We start from the raw sequence: 23,088 nt of genomic DNA, 5'->3' as shown, positions 1-23,088 counted from the left end.
TTAAAAATCAGTAACATACCAACTCCATTAACTGTTTGAGCTGACCTATCTCTTCAGGCAGCGATCCAAGTTTGTTGTTACTTGCAATTAAGACTTTGAGAGGCAGACCACACAGGCAGGCCGGCAGGGCGGACAGCTGATTCCGACTGCGAAGAAATACAAGAAGAACTCTGGTAAACAGGCAGCCTACTTCATACTGTTTGTGAACATGTTTTTTTAACAAACAAGGAGAAAGGAGTGACCGAAGAAAACATTTTGCAAATATAAAAAGTCTGATAAACTTTTATAGAAATGCAAATCCCAAGTGTATGAGAAAATAAAAAATAGTTTTTAAAAAAGAGAGGCATAGGCAGTTTTAAGGGAAACAACTTTTTCCAGCACAAGGAACCCTATCAAGCCCCCTGCAGAAGCTAAGCTGTTGGCCAGCCTGAGAGCATATGGGCAACACAGGCTGTACCACCAATAGCAACGGGAAGCTGGTGCCAACTGTTCCCTTTCTGACAGTGTGAGCGGGAGATTTCAGCGAGGTCGAAAGCAACCAGCCCAGCGCAGGGAAGCATCATCGCATCCATCTTAGTAGTGACAAGGAAGATCATTTTGCTGTAACTCACAAAACCACCGGGCCCATTTCCAACATTTTGATTCAGCTTCCTTTTGTTAAAGCAAGAGCTCTGTGGTTAAATTCTGCTTGGGTTATCTGTGAAAGAGCTAATTAAAAAAGAAAAAGGAAAGTCGGCCTTCTGGCAAAAGCGAAGCTGGAGCCAAGAGAGGTTCAGTTTCACAGAGGAGCCTGAAAAGGGTGAGTCCAGGCCTCACCTCTGCTCTTCATCAAAAGGTCTCTACTTAATGGTCCACACTGAGAAGTCTTTAAATTTCCCATCATCAATGCTAGTTGACTGAGAGACGGGAAAATATCAGATAAATGAAATCTATGAATCACCCATAAGGACAGGTCGGCCATTTATTTACCTTCCCCTCCACAAGGAGCCCTTTTCCTGCTATCAAGTAAGGAGACAGATGGTTTTCAGTTTCCCTTTCTTTCTCAGCCATTCTGCTGAGGGAGCCAACCACCAGGCAGTGAAATATCTACAAATCTGTCTTTGGAACTTCTGTGTGTATTCGCACACATGTGTGAGACTTCGGAAGCTGTGGTATAGTACCGTGTGTGTATTTGTGAGTGTGTGTATGTCTTTGTGTGTGAGAGACGGGAACAGACAGATAGACTGGAAACACACCAAAATGTTATCAGTAGCCATTTTGGGGGAGTAGGTACAGTGAGTGGATTTTATTTTCTTTATTATACTTTGCTGTATTTTCCAAAATTCCTACAAAGTGCTTTCATAATTTGGGAAGAAATATCATTATAAAAAGAAACTTCACTTGGATACTGGTTACATGGGTAACTTACTTGATAGCAGGAAAAGGACTCCTTGTGGAGGGGAAGGTAAATAAATGGCCAACATATCCTTATGGGTGATTCATAGATTTCATTTATCCGATATTTTTCTAGGTGTGAAAATTCATGAAGATGTACACTTACAATCTGTGCACTTTTCCACACGTATGTTATAGTTCAGTGGAACCTTTTACTCCCTCACCCTACCATGTGAGGGGGTGGGTATCCGATTAGGAAAGGCTGTCTCTAACGGACAGGCTCAGAAAAAGCAGGTGCTGTGCTGTCAAAATAGCCTTTCCAACCTGGGTGCCCCCCTGTGACCACCATGACCAGGTGCCTGATGCCAGGTAACCATACTCTAGCAAGAAAACGTAGAGTCATGTCTTCTCTCCCCTGCCCAGATGTGAAAAGAAAGCTCTTTGCAAAAAGGCACAGAAGGAAAAGAGCTTTCTCTCAGGGGATCCACCAGAGGGGGAAGGAGAGTGAGAGCCCTGAGGGTGGAGGTTGTATCTCCTGGTGCTGGAAGGACCAGCTGGCTCTTAGCTTCCCCCTGGTTAGGATAACAGGCTAGAATAGAGGCAATGGGCTCGCCCTGACACTCTCTCCTGATGTCTGGGGGCAGCGGAAGGGGAAGCCAGGGCTACCAGGCCGTCTTTCTGTGCCCTCACACCCCCCGCGCTGCCCCCTCTCAGCTGCAAGAGCCCAGTGGGGCTCCTCGGTCTTGAGGAGGGGGCCTTCCCAGTGCCCTGCTGGGACAGCTTTCTTCAAGCTCCAGAACAGTTTCCTGAGACACTCCCTCTGGAAAGGAGAACTCGGTTTATTAAAAGGCAGCAAGTAAATAATTTGGAATTTGTGGTTTAAAATATTCCTTAATATACAATTTCACATAGTGAGACTGCTAAATTAAAACGTTAATACGGTAATTCTCTTACTCTGGAGCCATAGTTGAACTTCCTTTGGAAGAGAGGATAACGGCAACAAAGATAAGTATTTTTAGAAATTTCTACGCTCCTATTTTCCACAGGATCAACAATTACAGTTGGAGACCTTTCCTGTGTTTCTCTGCTTGGAAACTCGGATTTAAAGTATTCTCAGTCTCACGACCTCAATGCAGGCATGTCATCAGATTCTCAGGTATTGCATTGGGAGGCATCTATATACCATGTAAGCAATGCAGTGAAGCTTCTGCTCCTGCAGACACGGGAGCATTTGAAATGACCTGGGATTATTCCCACTGCAGTTCTTCCAGGATGGGTAACCAATTTAAAATAAAATGTAGGCTTGTGAAAGCATCTGCGGTTTCCTTGATGGGGATGAATGCTTTTCATGATTAAAGCAGCTGATGGAATAGCCTATTTATTTAGGCCCTACACATTCCCCTATCTATACTGTAGTGAATCACCTGTAGGCAAATCGAGATGCCAGGACTAGTCATAATACAGCACGCCACAGGCCTGGGGCACATTTCTTCTATTTCATCCATCCCATTCCCTCAGCCTGTACTTTGTATATTTTATCACAGGATGTTCCTGTATTACTGGTAATTTCCCCCATAGAAAAAGGAAATACACAAACACACAAAAACCCATTAGCTCTCCAGCAAATATTTATAAAGAAGAGGAGAAACTGCAGGCCCTTTAATCCTCTCCCCACTAAAGACCACAACAGCAGCCTGAGCTTTTTGAAACTACTCATCTGGCAGCAATTTTTCTCAAGCAAGTAAGTGCCTCAGGCCACAATCCACCACTCTGGCCCCCATGTGTCTCCTGCAGCCCTCTGCACTATGAACAGGCCCTTGAAAGAAACAATGGTTAAAAACAAGACCGTACAGCATCTGATCAGGTAATGGCCAACATTTATTTTCAAATCCAGCCTGGGAGTCACATCTGAAAGCAATATATTTAAAAAGAAAAAGATTTTTTAAACTCACTCATTACAAAAGAGTAAATTAACGGGGAAAAAGGGCCACTTATTCAGAAGTAGAAATTACAGATTCGGTCATGGTGGCCTGAGCCTTCCTGCCACCACAGAGCAGGGCCTCCCCAGAGCTTCTTGTCACTCTCCCTGCTCAGGCTGGGTGGAGGATGGCGCGAGGAGGAATGAGGAGGAACAGGAAGGCAGCGGGCTCTTACCCGTCTGTGATGACTGCTAACGCTTTGTCTTCCTTCCTTCTCGGCTGAACGACTTCCTACTAGACTTCCTGGTCTGTTTCCTCATTTCAGGGTGAAACAACGCAGCTCATCATAACTTGAACAGTTCTGACAGCCTAAGTTTGCAGGCTAAATTCCTCTTCAAGTATCACTACCCTCGCTTAACAAAAGTCCTAAATTAAGGAGTTCACAAACCAAGTCACTTCTGCATGGTTTCACTTTTATTTATTCATTTTTAAGATAAATTTATTTATTTTTGGCTGTGTTGGGTCTTGGTTGCTGCACGCGGCTTTTCTCTAGTTGCGGTGAGCGGGGGCTACTCTACGTTGCGGTGTGCGGGCTTCTCATTGCGGTGGCTCCTCTTGTTGCGGAGCACGGGCTCTAGGTGTGCGGGCTTCAGTACTTGTGGCTCACAGGCTCAGTAGTTGTGGCTCGCGGGCTCTAGTGCGCAGGCTCAGTAGTTGTGGCACACAGGCTTCGTTGCTCCGCGGCACGTGGGATCTTCCCGGACCAGGGCTCAAACCCATGTCCCCTGCGTTGGCAGGCAGATTCTTAACCACTGCGCCACCAGGGAAGCCCTGGTTTCACTTTTAGAGTGTTATTTTAATGTATTTTAACTATGGCCTTCCTTATTAATATCCATGCTTTCAGACTTAATTTTGGTATTTACTGGTTTATCAGAAAGTTATTTTCCTTAATGTATGTGATGACAAAAACATGCTATAGTCTTACATGTGATTTTATTATCAGACATATGTGTTTTTTATTCTACTGAAATAGATCCTTTTTGTAAGTGAATGGGTTCACTTAATAATGAAACACGGAACTCACTTAAAATAATTTATAGAAAGATTTCTATAACAGATTCACCTACTCAGTTGGTACAGAGATCACCAACTGTGGAATTAGAAAACCTGGGTTCAAATCTCATCTCTGCCATAATCGTCCATAGAACTTAAGTCACCTGCCTCTCTTTGTCATCCATAAAACATAGATAATAATACCTACCTAACATGATACATGAGATTATGGATGCAAAAGTGCTTAGCCCAACACTAAATCCATATATTAAGGTTAAACCGTTCCCAACACCACTGACGTAGCAAAGCAATGGGAGGTGACCAAAAAGAGCTTAATTAGGTTTTAGCTATTGATTTTATTTCCTAACTTGCTAACATTTCAACCACTCTTAAACTAAGGTTGCATGTTCAATTTGTCAAAAACATATGCCAATTAAAGATGACCATTCGGAGGCATGTCGAGGAAAACGAGGCTGGTTTCAGGCCAAAACAAACCAAGTAACTCTTTCCAATCTGGAGAACCAGGACTGGAACAAAAAAAAAAAAATCACATGAATGACCTTTTCTCTCCCATCTTCTCTAATTCCAAGTTCCTACCATTACTCTGGGAAAACATGAATACCCAGGGATCATCATCTCTATTTACTAGTTTCCAAAAACTAACAGAAATAATAATGTGAAATCACTAACCTATTAAGAAAATGTCACAGTGTGCCTCTAAAGGGCACAGTTGCAGGGCAGGTTTCATGGTATCGGCACCTCAGGCTCACCCTGTATAGGTCTCAGGCAAGGCAGGGAATAAACAAGCACACAGGAGTTACTGTATATTGCTTGTTTGAATCACACTGTCTGTGCTTTTGGCCCATGAACTACAGTGAAGAGCAATTATTTTACTTGAGCCAGATAAGTTTCCTCTTGCACAGGGTACCTCACCTAATTCTGTTGTATGTTCTTTTTGCATAAGCTGTTCGCCTTTAATTAAATGCAGAGTGATGTTTTTCTGGTGTGTGTTTGCCACTTGACTGTTACTTGTCTTCATGCCCACACAACAGTGAACAATATCCATAGAGAACTATTTCCTTTTTCCTGCTTGCTTCATTCTGAAAACCCACCATGGCAAAATTTCTCACCCTCATTTCCTCAAGTGACTAAATGCTTCCCCTGCATGGCCAGCCCTCCCTCTTCATTCCCGCCATCCTCATATGCCTGAGACAAGGACCAGCAACAACCAGAGTCTGGCTTTAAGCTGCCTGGAGATATCTTGGCCAACATTAATTTTGTAAATATACATTCTATAAATATAGCTTTAATAATGTGTTACATGACATTTTTTAGATAGAAACTCTATTGAAATTATGTATACGCATAAAATCTGGAAGTCCACATCTACATCTAACTTTGAAAGCAGTTCTGCTACCTACAACTTGAGGATGACGATCATTTGAAAACTTAAATGTTGCAAAACTAGAAACACAGAGTCATCATTTCAAGTGAATCTTAAACCAGTTTTGAACACCACACCAATCCATTTCACACACTACACAATAGGGCCATTCTTTGAGAAAGTAAAAGGCAACTTTAGAAAACTAAAAGAAAAGGAAGAAGTGAGCGTCTAAAGCAGCTCAGAATTCAGGCAAATTGCTGCACCAGCCATTTTGCTGTGCATACCTGCACCATATTTGGCTTCTGCAACTGAACTGGTTTCCCACAATAACAGTCTATCAGTCTCCTCTTGAGTATAAATAAACCTTTGCTTAACATATTCTGGTTTTTTACACCCCCTAACAGTCAGCAACCAGCACTACCAATGTCTGTAATTAGATTTCAAAGTGCAGTTATTGATAACTTGTCCCTTTCTCAGCTATTTCCTCTCCTTTTTGCTAAGAGCTCTTCAATTTTATAAGGACAAGTCTCTAAGAACTATTCCTTAAAGTTTCCACTATAATATTTATCATTTCCTTCCTTCATTGTAAAATGGAGCTAAGTGTTCAAACTCAAGGAAGCTTTAGATTTCAAAGAGAACTCAACACCTGATACTAGCAAGAATAATAATTGGCCAAACACCTCCAGAGGCAACAATGTAGATTTGAGGTTTTAAGTATTGAGACTGTAGAGGCCTGAGCCTTATGCAAAACATTGTTGCTGCCAAGTGGGAAAAATACCACTAAATGGCTGGAAAAGATGTACTGGCACTGAAGAGAATCCTCCCACTTTTAGGAGCCATGTCCCAGGCAGAATGGACACCACCTTTTTGTTCCCAGGAAGGTACGCCTACCTTACCTGCCTTCTCCTCCATGCCACTCCACACCAAAGCCAGGGAAATAGATATTTTTTACTTTAATATTTTTCCCTGCCAAAAAAGAAAGGGCTATTGATACTGACTGAAATGAGAACAGGCTGCTCAGATCAACTTTTACCCAGGGGGACTAAGTTAACAAAAATCATTCATAATAAAATTTAAGGTGCCTGAGCATTTTTGTTTATCATTTGAAGACGTGTGCCTCTCCATCCATTTCCAGGAATTTCTGAATGTGTAATGCAGGTAGACATGCATGAATATATTACTCTATATACATCCTCTTCTTCCCACGTATCCTTCCAAGTAAGTGAGTGTTCAGAAAGCTTCTCTCATGTAACCTGACAGCCAGTAATAATTCAGTTCCACTTAACTGCTCTAAAACTTAAACAAATCAGCAGCATATCCTCTTTACTAAAAATGCTATAAAATCCGTTTACTTTACTCAAATACTAGACCTCTTGCCACTATTTTTCTTAACCCATTTTGGAATCCATAATATATAGTATGCCACAAACTTCATTCAACAATTCAACAAACATTTCTTGGGTGGTTATTATGTATAAGGCACTGCGCTAGGCACTTAGACAACTATTATTTTATTTATATTCACAATAATCCTGTAACAGTAAACCCCCTACTTTTCAGACACAAAAACTGATGTTATTCAGTGAATTTAAATCACTTGCTCCGAGTTGCCTAATGCCTAATGCTAAGATATGAAACCATGTGGGTTGGGCTTTAGATCAAAGTCTGTGGTCTTCCCTCAATACAATACGGCCTCTTCTCATTTTACTTTGGAATAAAAAGTACAGGTAAACCAGGAAAACAGTAGGAGGAGAGCTCCAAATTCCAAACAGAGGCAACTGAGACACTAGACTGACAATTCAATGACTGATTTATATAAAAAGGGATGGAGGAAAGGGTCGAAGATCATCTCTGAGATTCCAAGCTGGAGGATAGGGTGCTGGAGAAAAGCAGTAGGAGCATGGCTAGGAACAAGGTTCCAAATATGCTAATTTGGGAGAGAAAAAATGGGCTTGGTTTATCACATGTTGAACTTTGAGGTGTTCCATCTAAGAGGAATTGAATTTTAGTCAATTGGGAAAATAAGGACTAGTGTTAAAATGAGTCAAAGTGACAGAGAATGTATTGGATAGACACACATAAGGCATGAGGTCTGAAGAGAGGTTCAAGGACCAAAGATGGGGCTTTGGGGAGTACTAGCATTAAGGTGCAGGAAGAGAAAGAACATCCAGACACAGGAATAGAGAAGAGACAGAAAGAAGTAGAAAAGTGAGCAGGAAAGCATGGGACCAAATCAAGGGAGGAAGATGCTACGGTATCAAATGCTGCAAGGAAGCCAATTATTTCCTACACTTACTGAGCGCCACTCTGCCCAAGAACCTGTTCTAAGCGCCGAGAAAATGTGAAATGTACATGAATCCTAAAGCTTAACTCCTACCAAGATAGACAACATCCCTCTGAGCTGGTATCCCCTACCTCCTACTTGAACGTGGATCTTATATTTTAAAAGTGCTGGAGCAGCAAATATTTCCTACCGGGTTTCTCAAGTTTAAGATAAAAAATGAGTGACTCTTAAGGAATAAAGAAAATGAGACTTCCTTTACGGGTCTTATCCTGTAAGGTGGAATGAAGGATTCCAGGCTCGTCCTAAACAACTTTTTAAACAAGTGTCTGCAGATTTGGACCCCACTGTCAGACGCTGAAAGGTTGCCTCTGCCGAAGTCCCCAGGTGTTCTCTCCTGGTACTGAGGTCACAGAGGTCTCCTGCAGGGACTAATGCACCAGAGGGGCCACCACTCATATCAGTTTACTTAAATTCCCTGAAGATAATCCATTTAAATGGCCAAAGAAAAGGGAAAGCGATGCACTGCCTTCAAAGCGCTCTCACTATATCCTCAGACCTCCCTGCCCACCTACATGCAAACAGCCCTTCACAGTCTTTAGAACACAGGATCTGAAAGGAAGAGTTTCACAGTCCCCACTGAACACCTCTTTATTTTTTTCTTCTACCTATAGTCCTGTTCAAATAGTTCACAGAGCTATACAGTTCTTGCACGTGGTGATATAAATTAAATTATTTGGTGTATCAGGAAAAACTGTGACTTTGAAATGGACAAAAACCATTACTGGGGGTCTTGTCTAGCACACCCTTCCAGATTATCTCTGCTATTCATTGTCCTTGAGTTACTGTACAACTCTGTGTTTGTAGAAATGGATTGTAATGCAAATCATTTTTGTCCACAGAAATACAGATGAATCATGATGAGTGTAGAGGAATTATAACTGACTACTGCCCTCTGGATACTGACCAGCTTTGCAACTATTTGTAAATTTACTTCAGCAAGCCCACTAATGTGTGTGTGTGTGTTGAATTCTCCTTTAAACAGGATATAACATTCTACTGGCTCCTTCATTAATTAATAGGTTAAATATAATCTTCGACAGATGTACATTTTATATTTGTATGAGAGACATGATTTTACCTTTTTAAAAAGAATTACCCTTTAACAGGTGATTAGTTTTAGCCATAGCGACTCTGGTGTTTCTGTAGGAGTTGTTCCACGTGTAGCTGTATTTCTGGTGTATCCGTGGGGAGGAAGGTGATCTCCGCGTCTTACTCTTCCGCCATCTTACCCGGAAGTTGATTAAAGTGCTTCTCCGGAGGGATCGAATCAGCGCATGTCCCCGCGCCGGCTGCCCCGGGGCCGCAGTGCCGCCGCGCCGGGTCTGTGCTTGGTCAGTTCGGCCGGCCCCCACCCCACCTGCCAGCTGCAGCAGCTGCTCCCGCCGCTCCCGCCGCCGAGCTCCGGCCGCAGGAAGTCCGACTCTGGTGTTTCAACAATGAAATTTCAGGGCAGACAATTTAATTTAAAGACCCAGCTGCATTAGACTTTTGGTCAAGGTCATTCTTTTCCTCATTATATAATACAGAGCTCTCAGAAACTGAAAAAATCCCCTCACGCCCTCCAGAAAAAGTTCAATCTTATTAAGGAGCTGGGGAGAAGAAAAAAACCTTAAACTTGAGTACTAAGTGAGTGATTGATATGTTCTTTGCACTTTTCAGTACTTATTTTTTCTCAAAATTAATTGCATATTTTAATTGATCATTAATAATAAACAAAATTCAGATTTATACATATTTAAAAGGTGCTAAATCAGCCTGGATGGCAGCTGTGTGGACACACTCTATGCTGTAGTACTTCCTGGGCCTTTCTCTTTTCTACTCTCATTTCATCGTGTCTTTCAACACATCCAGTCCATACAGATATCTTGGCCTCTGAACAGGGCATCACGAAGGCACATACTTTTTAACCTCATCCTTTTTTAGACACGAGGTCAGTTCCTAAATCTTTAGGTGATAAACATTCTTCTAAATCAGTGTTTACAAAATGGTGTTCTGAAAAGCACACTCTAGGAGATGCTAATAGGTAGACCTCACAAAAAAAGGGAGGAGAGCTCTGATAGCACAATATGTGGACTTTTCTTTTTTTAAAGCAAGCATACCTATTAACATCCAACGTAACACTTTTCCATAGACTATACTTTTAGGAAATGGTGTTCTACTTACACCCTATTGTATCTACTGGCATCAGTGTGGTTAGAAATATGTAACTTCTTTTCTCCTAGGGAATTTGGCAGGCAGGTTTTCTCCAGTTCTGTTGCTCTCTATTCATGAACAGAAGGACTAATCATTCAGTAGAATGGATCAATTTTCTCATATTATTTTCCCATCGCTTTCTGTGATGGTTTGCCAGTTGCCAAATGGGAGTTTCAGAAACACATTGCCTGATTCCATGAGGACAAGGTAGATAAGCTGGGATTAATAGATAATACAGTTCCCACACGATCCAACTCTCAAAATGACCCAAATCTTCTGGTTATTTGGATCTCACCATTCAGAGAGATCATCTCATTCCATCTGTTCTGACAGTCCATCTGGTGCAGAGAGTATAAAGGTATTGTAAGAGATGACAGGAGATGAAAAAAAAGCCTTACAGAATAACCTGCTCACCTCACAACCACTCCTTTTGTACCCTAAGCACCCAATCCCTTGACTCTTTCTAGATAAAGCACTACAGACTATGCATTTATTCTTGACTTTCTCGTCCATGAAAAAAAGAAGTTGTTTGGAACTATTACACATGCTGAAACTCCTGACTACATTATTTTATCAAGATTTCCCCTCCCTGAGTTCTCAGAGCACAAGCATTCTTTTCAGAAGTAGGATAATATTTTTAACATAATATTCTGCAATTTTCTAACCACTACAGTGTACGTTTTATTACTTTTGAAAATGAAGTGATGCATTTAGATTTTGATTGGGAAACTCAGAAAACCAATATTGCATCTCTTTTCTCAAAAGCAACTCCTATAAAAAACTTTATTTGTCCAGTTACTGTAATTGTTACTAACAAGCAACAAAGAACACTAAGAGAACAAAGGGAAGCCCTGGGTTGGCCATTATACCTCCAGACTGCAGTCAAATCCTACTTCCTTAAGGCCCTAATTCCAGGGAAGAAGGTATGGAGGATGCTGACAAGATAGAAAAAGCAGAGTTCAACAAAGGATTGAAGGTTAAGAAGTCAAATTCTCACAAACTTCAATTTAAGGTCGAAGGCAACAAGACTGGTTCTTATCAAGTTTTATAATAAAATAAACAACTGAAAGGAATTCAGGATTAAGTTGTTTTTAGACAACCAACAAAGTATACTACTATAAGAGTAAGAGAGTGCATAAGATTTCACTAATGAGTCAAAATGTATAGCTCCTGTGCTACACATCTCAATCACTAAGAGTCTTTTCCATTAAGGAATCCCATGGTGCTACAATTTTTCCTGCTTTCAAAGTATTACTGTACTTTCACTCTCAATATGTTAAAGGCATATTCATGCTTGAAAAATATCCCAAATATAAAGAAATAAGAACGAATAAAGAGACTAAAAAATGTGAAGGAATGAGAGGTCTAACATATAACGAATAGGGAGTATACAAAGAAGACAGAAATGATAGAGAAATAGAGGAAGGCACAATATTAAAAAAATAAATTTTTCTAGAATTGATGAAAGACATGAATCTTCAGACTCAGGATGCAAAATAAAGTGTATAGTCAGGTAAATCAAAACAATATATGCATATACATATCATAGCATAAAGTACAGAAACACCAAAGACAAAGATATGGGAAGAAATCAAATGGAAAAATATAGAAGATTTTCTACAAACTTAAGATATGTAGACAAGCAAGGATTTTTCTGTAGCAAAACAGAGGCCAGAAGGCATAATGTCTTTGATATACAATAGAAAAAAACTGTCAACTTAAAACTTTATACTAATACAAATGAAAATTTTGTACAAATAATTTAATCTTCTAAGAATGAGGAAAGACACTTCAGAAAGAAGACTATTTACGAACCCTCACTGAATGAACTACTTAAGGATGCATATTATAAAGGAAGGAGAGTAAACCCTAAAATAAGTGAGATGCAAAAGCAACAGTAAGTTATACTTAGTGGATTTACTAAAACCCAGTACACAACACTTAGCATACATTCTTTTCAAGCCCATGTGTAATATTTATAAATTTAACTATGCATAGACTATAAAGCAAATATCAACCAATCTAAAGAATCAATATCAAACAAAATATTCTCCAAACACAATGCAATTAAACTAAAAATCAATTTTAAAAGATAACTATAAAAATATATTCTAGGGGCTTCCCTGGTGGCGCAGTGGTTGAGAGTCCGCCTGCCGATGCAGGGGACACGGGTTCGTGCCCCGGTCTGGGAAGATCCCACATGCCGCGGAGCGGCTGGGCCCGTGAGCCATGGCCACGGAGCCTGTGCTCCGCAAGGGGAGAGGCCACAACAGTGAGAGGCCCGCCTACCGCAAAAAAAAAATATATATATATATATTCTATCTCCAAAATATACAAACAGCTCATGCAACTCAATATCAAAAAAACAAACAACCCAGTCAAAAAATGGGTGGAAGACCTAAACAGACATTTGTCCAAAGAAGACATACAGATGGTCAACAAACACATGAAAGATGCTCAACATCACTAATTATTAGAGAAAGGCAAATCAAAACTACAATGAGGTATCACCTCACACCAGTCAGAATAGCCATCATCACAAAATCTACAAACAATAAATGCTGGAGAAGGTGTGGAGAAAAGGGAACCCTCTTGCACTGTTGGTGGGAATGTAAATTGATACAGCCACTATGGAGAACAGTATGGAGGTTCCTTAAAAAACTAAAAGTAGAACTACCATGTGACCCAGCAATCCCACTCCTGGGCATATACCCAGAGAAAACCATAATTCAAAAAGACACATGCACCCCAATGTTCACTGCAGCACTATTTACAACAGCCAGGACATGGAAAAAATCTAAATGCCCATCAACAGAGGAATGGATAAAGAAGATGTGGTACATATATATAAAGGAATATTACTCAGCCATAAAAAGTAATGAAATTGGGTCATTTTCATTTGTAGAGACAGGGATGGAACTAGAGACTGTCATACAGAGTGAAGTGAGTCAGAAAGAGAAAAACAAATATCATATATTAACGCATATATGTGGAATCTGAAAAAATTGGTACAGATGATCTTATTTACAGAAATAGAGACACAGGCATAGAGAACAAACGTATGGATACCAAGGAGGAAAGGGGTGGGGTGGGATGAACTGGGAGATTGGAAATGACATATTTACACTATTGATACTATGTATAAAATAGATAACTAATGAAAACCTACTGTATAGCACAGGGAACTCTACTCAGTGCTCTGTGGTGACCTAAATGGGAAGGAAATCCAAAAAAGAGGGGATATATGTATTCGTATAGCTGATTCACTTTGCTGTACAGTAGAAACTAACACAACATTATAAAGCAACTGTACGCCAATAAAAATTTTGAAATGTATATATATTCTGTAGGAAATTCATGGGTCAAAATGAAATACTGGAAATCAGAAAAGATTTAGGAGTGATTTTTTAAAATACCGTACATCAAAACTTTTAGGCATCAGCTAAAGCACTAAGTACAGGGAAATCCATGGCCTTAAATGCTCTTATGAGAAAAGAAAAATAACTAGAAATTCCATAAATTAGAAAAAGAATAAAGCTATAAGAAAATAGACCGAAGGAAATATGATAGATAATATCAGAAATTAATGAAAAGGAAAATATCAACAGTTAGTCATTAAACTTAAAAGCTCATTTTTTTAAAAAAAACACAATAAAAACAGACAAACGTCTGAAAAAATGAATAAAGGAAAAAACAAAGGCACAAATGTATAGGTGTTAGAAATTTAAAAAGGGAATCGAGTATGAATATAGTAGTATGAATATTTTTAATTTCCTTATTTAAATATTTAGGTTGGCCTCCTGGAAAATTCTGTAACAACTATGTTTATGATTCTGAAACGATTCAAAGGAGCATAGAATGCATCAGAGCACAGCGTTAAGCAAGATGAGAACGGTGAAAGTGCTGAACAAATAATAAATGTCATAGAAATAAGTTCCACTAATTCCCATTATTCTTATTTATGAAATAGTGTATCCTAGGGATAAATCACTTTCCTATTTCCTACCTAAAGTAAAGGGCTGTTGGGACTTCACTGGTGGTCCAGTGGGTAAGACTCCACATTCCCAACGCAGGGAGCCAGGGTTCAATCCGTGGTCAGGGAACTAGATCCCACATGCATTCTGCATGACGCAACTAAAGATCCCGCATGCCACGGTGAAGATCCCGCATGCCGCAACTAAGGCTCGGCACAGACAAAATAAATAAATATTTTAAAAATAAATAAATAAATAAAGTAAAGGGCTGTTGAAGGGCTCAAATATGATGGTGTAACAATGAAATCCTACTTAGCTATTAAGAAGTGATGATGATGATGATCGTGATGAAGACCATGGTGAAAGTTATTTCAAACTTCCACACCTCCTTTCACATGTTTATGCTCTGTTTTTCTTCCTTTCCCTCTTCTCATCTACATGACTTGTTATAAGACTTGGTAAACTGTAATGCTCTTGGAGTAAATATAAGTTGATGATTGATGAAGTGGCAATGTTTCAAAGGACTTTGGTCTGTCTAGTGAGAAAAATAAACTAATTTGCAGCTTGCTCATTTGGAGCTTGCAGAAAAATTTTTGAGAATTTCCATAAACAAAAAATCTATACAATGAATTAGGAGTGAGCGTTCACCCTATTTTCAGAAAGCAAATCTGCAGCACAAAGATCTTAAAAACTTTATTAAGATCAGAAGCAGAACTGAAAACAAAACCAGCACATTCTGACAGCAGTCTGGCTATCAAAGCTATAATGCCCCTTTTGTGTCTCTCTGTTCTTTTTTTCAATACAAACACTGATCTAAAGCAACGTCTGGAATCAGGTGATGTGTAGGATGGAAAAATCCCTTTTGGAAGTCTTGCCAAGCATGGGTTATACTAAAAGGAATGGAATCTGATAAGAAATACCTATTACGAACTCATTCGCATTTAATGAAGCCCTTCAACTACCAATGCCAATAACTTTACAGGCACAGTAATTTATAAGCACACTAAAATTTTAGGGACTGTTTATTCAAGCTTCCACCTTAAAAACAAATGCCCAGTGAGCACATTAGAAAAGGCAAGGCTTAAACCACAGGTTGCTGCTCCTGCAATGGGTGACTCCGGTGACCACTTCTAACTCCAGCATTCTATGAAAAATACCTTCAAATTTTAAGATGATACTTCCAAATTCCAACATGGTTCCTTGTGTTTTGGTGCCTTCCTGCTGACTGTCAATTCACAAAGCACAGCCTAGTCACCAGAAGCCAGTTCCAAAATATATACACTAAAATATTCTCCCTTCCCCTTTGTATGAGATAAGATCTTCACAAAAGAAAGAGGGATACGAGTTTGAACTGAGCAAAATTCCTCCTCTTTTCCAGTTTAAGAAGACATCGTCCATTTTCTCTGTTTCTAGAAAGAAAAAAATACTATCCTACAACTGAGACTTTCTTCAGAAAGGTCAGTCACAAGGAGAAGGTATATTTCCTAGGGATAAAAATCAAAATTCTTAGGAACAATGAAAATTAATTTTTTGTTCAGAACAAAAAATATAAAATCTGTGCTTTCTAAGGCAATCCTAGCATGTAGGATGCTTCTCCCAAGCCCTGCAAATACAGAGCTATAGTCTGAGGTTTAAAGATTAATTCTCCAAATGAACCCCCAAAGGAATGTGGGGATACAGGCTATACAACCTTCAGGAATTTGGCTCTTTCTGCACTTTGTTTAGCAGCCAAAAGGATGCCAGGCTTCAGAAAAAGCAGCCAAAAAGGATTCCTTGTATGGCGTGATAACATTTTGCTCAAGAGACGGCCCCCTTCTCTACAGACAAGGCCTCACCATCCACTCCTAGGAGGCTGGGAGAGAAAGGGGCTTCTAATGAATAAACCAGCTTCTGGCTCTGTGCGTTTCACCCCAGGAAAGTAAAACCACTCACCGAGAGTTCTGGAAGCACTACAGTCAAATGCTGTAAAGAACTTGCATTTCCTGGCTGCTTCTATTCCAGAACCTCTCTGAGATGAAACTTTTAAGCTAAGTTCCCTATTCTTAGTTGCATTCACAACACCATTACACCCGCCAAAAGCCTCTCTGCTCTGGATTCTTCTATTTTTCTAAGGTACGTTTTCTTCATGAGTCTCCTCAACAACAACCCCTCCAACAATTTAAAACAGATTTTACATTTTGTGAGGCTTTCCTGTGTAACCCAGGTTCAAAGCGTTTGTTCCCATATAGGAACAAGTCTTGCTTAATCACTTTTATTGTTCTTGGCCACATTTCTTGGATTAAGACACTTTCTAACAAGAAGAGACACAGTAGCACATACATTAAATCAACATAACCTTTTGTTGTGAACACCAAGAAGCAAAGATTAAAAGCCCAGTTCCTCAGACGCAGGCTACATAAACAGTGATAAATTAATGTTTTCCACAAACAGGACATTTCTATCATGAGAGGAAAAACTAGAAAACACTTCAGTGTTTTTCACTGTGTTTCACAGTGAAGGTTTTCTTTCCATGTGCTAAATAAACCCGTGTCTAGTCTAAGATGGGAACTGGGTTGCTGGCACCAAGCAGCCATCTGACATTTAAAGATAATGTTGCTGAGAGATCCCGTCAGCCAAGGAGCTGGTGAGGCAGTGACTCACCGTCACCACCACCGTCACCTCCATTGTCATCATTATCGCCAATACCATCAAATATTTATGACTGTTTACTTGGCTGGAACATGCAATGTATCCTGGAGGGTGTAATCAATTTTGACTGGTTCCCATGCATTCAAACTCACTTCATAGGATATCTCTCTTATTTTGGAACATACAAAATCAGCAATTTCTACCTGTGATTTATTTAAAAAGAGAAAAATGTTAAAAACACAGTGAGATCATGTTTAATTTTAAGTATAGAAACATGAAATCTGTGGAACTTGAAAAGCAGCTTCTCTGCACTATTTTATCGAGCAACTCTTTTTCTCTGGCTAATAGAAATTAAGAGGAAAAATCCTAAGCACTACAGAAAAGAAAGTGTTCGGGGTATTTATTGATAAAGCCTACTGAACTTGCCTATTTGTTAAAACCGTTTCACACCATGCTATACCTGAGCCAGTCTACACTGTGTGCTCAAAAGTAATTTACAGTATTTCTTTAATTTTCTGAAATTTATACAGACTTCCCCAACACATCTAAATTAGTGACAATTTGATTAAATGCTTGATTTGATTAAATGCTTCTGTCTAGAAAATGTCTTTTCAAAATCTGTTATGATATTGTTTATATGTGGAATCTAAAAAATAAAACAAACTAGTGAATATAATAAAACAGAAACAGACTCACAGACATAGAAAACAAACTAGAGGTTACCAGTAGGAAGAGGGAAGTGGGGGGCAATATAGAGGTAGAAAATAAAGAGGTACAAACTATTATGTATAAAATAAATAAGCTACGAGGACATATTGTACAACACGGGGAAAACAGCCAATAGTTTATAAGTATAAATGGAGCACAGCCCTTAAAAATTGTGAATCACTATGTCGTACACCTGTAACATATAATATTGTACATCAACTATACTTCAATTAAAAAATAATCAATCACTCAATCAAATGGACTACTAAAAAACAGAATGAGTTTTTTCTCACTGCCATTATATCTCATTTGTAACTATCACAGAAAAAAAATTAGATTGAAGGGGACTCAGCAGCTCTCCTACAAAGCAGTCCTTTTGCAGCATGCTGAGTGCCTTGTTTCTTTTGCAGTTAAATGGATTGGCAGTTTCTCCTCCAAAGGCCAAGAGTCAACAGAATTCCACCATGCCTCTTCACCATACCCAAGAAGAAATACCTTTTAGTTTGTTGACTTAGTTTTCATGAGGGGTAGAAAAGACATGAAAAGGCCACAGTGCTCAACCCTGGTTGTTATGAAGGGGACGTCTGTCATGATCACACACAAGCACAACATTCTAAATTCCTCCTGGTTACCAGCTTGCGGGGGAGGTGGGGTGTGGGAGTGGAGGTGGGAGTTTGAAGACAGGAAAAACTCACATAGACAACACGACTATCATGTGATGTTATTACTCAGCACATCTTAGAAGACTTACAATTTAATTAGATGGCACTGGTATTTTCTAGATATTATTATACATTTGGAGATAAACAGGTAAGTCACCTACCAGTTCACAAGCTACAAATAAATCTTTTGTGCAAATATAACATTCCACCTTAAATTATTCCCAAACTGAGAAATAACTCAATTCCAAGGGTCCAATTCCTAGAGGACATGTTTCAACTAAACCCAATAATCAAACAGGAATTAAAGGCCTTATAATTGAATACACAAGACGACCATCTCCTGGTCATTTTACAGATTGCCCTATGTTACTATTTTATATTACACATTTACATTCATGAAGTAAATTTGATAGAAGGCATCAAAAATAATTATGTATGTATAGGGACTCTCACTGGTGCTGCAGTGGATAGGACTCCACGCTCCCAATGCAGTGGGTCTGGGTTTGATCCCTGGTCAGGGAACTAAATCCCACACGCATGCTGCAACTAAGAGTTCACATGCCACAACTAAGGAGCCCATGTGCTGCAACTAAGGAGCCAGTGAGCTGCAACTAAAACCTGGAGCAACCAAATAAACAAGTAAATATTTTTTTAAAAACCTAGTGAATTTATTAAAAAATAATAATAATAGTTATATATGTATATATAGTACCTGGCTTTCAAAGAGATTAGAGGACATACATACATTTTTCAGATACCCTGATACAGTATCTCTGAAAAGTAAGAGACATACTTTTTCTTAATCTTCTCCATTTAGTTATCAATTCCTTTAAAGAGTTCAACACTAGAGAATATGTCTTAACACATGGTAATATTAAAGTAGGAGATGTCAGGGCTTCCCTGGTGGTGCAGTGGTTGAGAGTCCGCCTGCCAATGCAGGGGACACGGGTTCGTGCCCCGGTCTGGGAAGATCCCACATGCTGTGGAGCGGCTGGGCCCGTGAGCCATGGCCGCTGAGCCTGCGCATCCAGAGCCTGTGCTCTGCAACAGGAGAGCCCACAACAGTGAGAGGCCCGCGTAACGCAAAAAAAAAAAAAAAAAAAAAAAAAAAAGTAGGAGATGTGAGCAAAGAAAACCAAAACAAAATAAAAATGAGCTATATAAATAGGACCAAAGATAAAGAGATATTAAACCGAATGAGAAAGCAAACCATTACAAGCAGAAAACAAACTTTAAAAAGTTGGGTGCTTAATGATCCCTTTATTTCTTTCCTTTCCTTTACTTAGAAATTCATCACAAAACTTTGTTTACAATACTCCATACACTTCCTCTTCAACCATTGTCAGTTTCAACAAATTCTCTCTGTTCTTGAATTAAAGACTCCTGAGATTCATATTCCAATATAGTCTTTCTACCATCTGAAGACCGCAACATTATTCTACCCTCAACTAGGCTCAACATAAAAATCACCCTACCGAAACAAAGTTTATTAATGCTTTTAAAGCAAAATACAAAGTTAACATTAGATTCTCTAGTATTTGTAGAATTTTATAGTTTACATCATGCCAGAAGAAATATGTCATCTATATCCAAAAGTTTCTCAGTGTATATATATTTAAAACAACAATGCAAAGTTAAATCTATTTACTTGCTGCATGCAGGGCTGCTGGAGGTGAAAGTGTCAGGAGTCGGTAAGTGAAGTAAACAGACCAACTACATAGCTCTTGGGTTATTTCCCCTATATGGGTTGGGATTAGAAGGCAGATGTTTTAGGGAGATAATGAGCCAATATCTGTAGACACCACTCTACTGGTTCCATCAGGCAACAAGGTAATCAACATTCTGTTGCAGAAGAAACAGCATGAATGGTTCTTACACAAGAAAACTCAAATGAACTAGAAACCTGGAAAAATGAAAGTTACATATGATGTTGAGCCTCTAGATTATCCTAATAGTAACTTACATTTTATTTACCAAAAATAAGTAAGAGCCACTTAAAAACATGACCAAGATTTATTTTTCACTCCCAAGGGAAAAGATATGCAGTCCTAACGAAATGCAATGGAAACCCATTTTTGACTGCAAAGAAAGCTGCAGAAGACTCCTGACTCTCAGTGGTCAACCAAAACAAACAAACAGACAAACAACAAAAAACCTAAAAAAATAAATATTATTATCTAAAATTAATGCTATACCTGGTTTATTGGGAATCCTGCCCTTTAAAGTTTGGCATATTGTTACACAGCACAAGCCTTGCTAGTTACTTGCTACTCTTTGCACATTAAAATAATGCAACTGACAAGAGTGAAGGCTGCACAAAGGCTTGAACTTTGCAACTTTGTTTTAATAGTGGAGACAGATTTGATAAAACAGCTCCCTTTCTCTCCTGACATCCCAGATGTGAGTCAAGAATTTAGGAAACAAGGAGTCAAAATCTGGCCAGAGAAGTTGAGTCACAGCAGCAAAGTCTAAAAGTTAGACCTTTTCTTAACTTCAGGGCTACTTAGTGCATTAATAGGTTACACTGTGTTGTGCTTAATCAGAGTCAATACAGACCACTGACCCATCCTCAGCAAACACTGACCTAATTTAATGGGCTAAAGACAGCAAACTTTATATCTTGCTGGAGTTGCTCAGTGCTCCTCCTTAACTTTCTCTGGTGGCCTAAAGTGAACAGGCTCAGTCGGCACTGGGTAGCAAATCTAATGGCACCAATAACCCCCCAAACCTGCAAGGCCCTAATGTGTCCCAACCCCCAAACCTTTTCCACTTCCTTCGTCCTTCCTCCTCCAAAATCTACATCAATACCCAAAGAAAATATACCAACAAGTTTCCAAGCACCAAACAGTCAAAATGTATAAATGATGCTGTGTAAATTATTTTAAGAAACCAAAACATCTTGTCCTGTTGACATTCAGAGAAGTCTAGTGCCAAAAACGAAATTAACGGCACCACAAATGTATTAGAAAAGATATTTCTTCAATAATCTTCATGTGATTTACTTCAAAGGGTGATCAGAAAAGATCAAAGAGAAAAAAAGAAAAAGAAAATGGATGGAAATGCAAGCAATTATTTTTTTTCATCGCATTTGATTATAACCTTTATAGTCAACCTACCTTAAATTTAAGTAAGTCAGCATCTGCAGATTAATGATGGCCTCCGGAATGACTCTGATACAATTATGATACAGATTAAGAATTTCCAGTGATACAAAATGGCACAATTCCATTGGAACTTCAACCAGTCTGTTTTTAGATAAATCTATGAAAAAAGGAAAAAATATCTTGTTAATAACTCTTCAACATAATCCAATACAATCTTATCAACTATCAATACTTTTTCCTTAACACATTTTAAAATAAACATTATCATCTACATTTAGATCAACACTATCATTTTTTGCACCACTGTTACTATGGCGTTGTGATTTCCGTTTCCTAGCGTTGTATAGCCCAATTCACACAGGAAAGCAAAAATACTGCTGAAACAGTTTTAGCTCTATTTTTTTTTAAATAAATTTATTTATTTATTTATTTATTTGTTGCTGCACGTGGGTTTTCTCTAGTTGTGGCGAGCGGGGGCTACTCCTCGTTGCAGTGCACAGGCTTCTCATTGTGGTGGCTTCTCTTGTTGCAGAGCACGGGCTCTAGGCACACGGGCTTCAGTAGTTGTGGCACGTGGGCTCAGTAGTTGTGGCTCGCCAGCTCTAGAGCGCAGGCTCAGTAGTTGTGGTGCACGGGTTTAGTTGCTCCACGGCATGTGGGATCTTCCCGGACCAGGGCTCGAACCCATGTTCCCTGCATCGGCAGGCGGATTCTTAACCACTCCGCCACCAGGGAAGTCCTAGCTCTTTATATAAACTTGTAAATTCAGGCCAGGTATAAGGGCAACCGAATCAACATTTACTTTTTGCTCCATCTGAAAATTATTTTTCCCCTGGACAAATATGTAAAATTGAATCCTTTAATATATCTGAATATACATAGTTACCTTAATATTTCATTTATTCAATTCAATTTTCCATTCATGACATATTATCTCTCAGAACATGTCTTTTATACCTTTCCCAAACAAACACATAGTAGATACTAAAGTATTTCATTCACTAGAATTACTGAGCACGTACAATGTACAAGAAAAAGATAAATCAGTTGTGTCTATGAAGGATGGATACTATGGCGCATGACCTTCAGTAAAACTGGCTCCCTTGCCAAGTGTACCAAAGACAGTAATAATGGTCAACAGAGTAATGTAAACATACAGTACAGTTTACAGTATCACCATCTCAACAATAAAAATATGGAATCATCCTTAACGTCCAAATCTGGGAATGGTAAACATGATTGTGAAATGCCATGAAACACTGGATATAAAAAAGAGCGACCAACTCTTGAAAACAGTAACTCAACAACAGCAGAGCACCTCACCCTTATCTAGCAGGGGCTTAATCAGTATGAGTTGAAGATGTTCAGTAAATAATATTTCAGATACACTTAAGGAATCACACTATGTGGGTGAGGGACTTAAATAGGTCAATATTATAATGAAATATAAGTCAAAAAGCTACCTCGCTGACTGACCTTCCAATAGATAAACACATAATTCAACAAAAACAGGTCTAGATTGCTTCAGAGGGAGAATTCCAGGAAACTTTTAAGGGATAATTCTGATAATATTTAAACCATTTCAAACCATCTGAAGGGAAGGGAAGTTTCCAAATTCTTATTTAAACAGCAAGGTACAATATTGATAGCATCACCCAACAAAGAAAGTACACAAAGGGAAACTACATATGAATCTCCTTTCCAAATACTGATGTGAATCCTAAATTAAAAATGTGCGGGCTTCC

At 39.1% G+C, this 23,088-nt stretch overlaps 1 protein-coding gene across 3 annotated transcripts in view; it reads right to left on the bottom strand.

Moving 5' to 3' along the window:
• The window catches only part of LRCH1 (leucine rich repeats and calponin homology domain containing 1), a gene marked incomplete at both ends in the record, with an annotated part of 189,351 nt that overhangs the window by 75,401 nt on the left and 90,862 nt on the right, over positions 1-23,088 (bottom strand). For all 3 annotated transcript variants that reach the window (XM_079722106.1, XM_079722104.1, XM_079722105.1), the window contains 2 exons: positions 20-146; positions 21,356-21,500. In XM_079722106.1, coding sequence (XP_079578232.1) covers positions 20-146; positions 21,356-21,500 — 272 coding nt within the window. The remainder of the gene's footprint in view (positions 1-19; positions 147-21,355; positions 21,501-23,088) is intronic.

Source organism: Hyperoodon ampullatus, assembly GCF_949752795.1.
Source record: "Hyperoodon ampullatus genome assembly, chromosome: 16".
NCBI lineage: Eukaryota > Metazoa > Chordata > Mammalia > Artiodactyla > Ziphiidae > Hyperoodon > Hyperoodon ampullatus.
The sequence above is the reverse complement of the archived record's forward strand: the minus strand, read 5'-3'. Positions and strand labels throughout refer to the sequence as shown.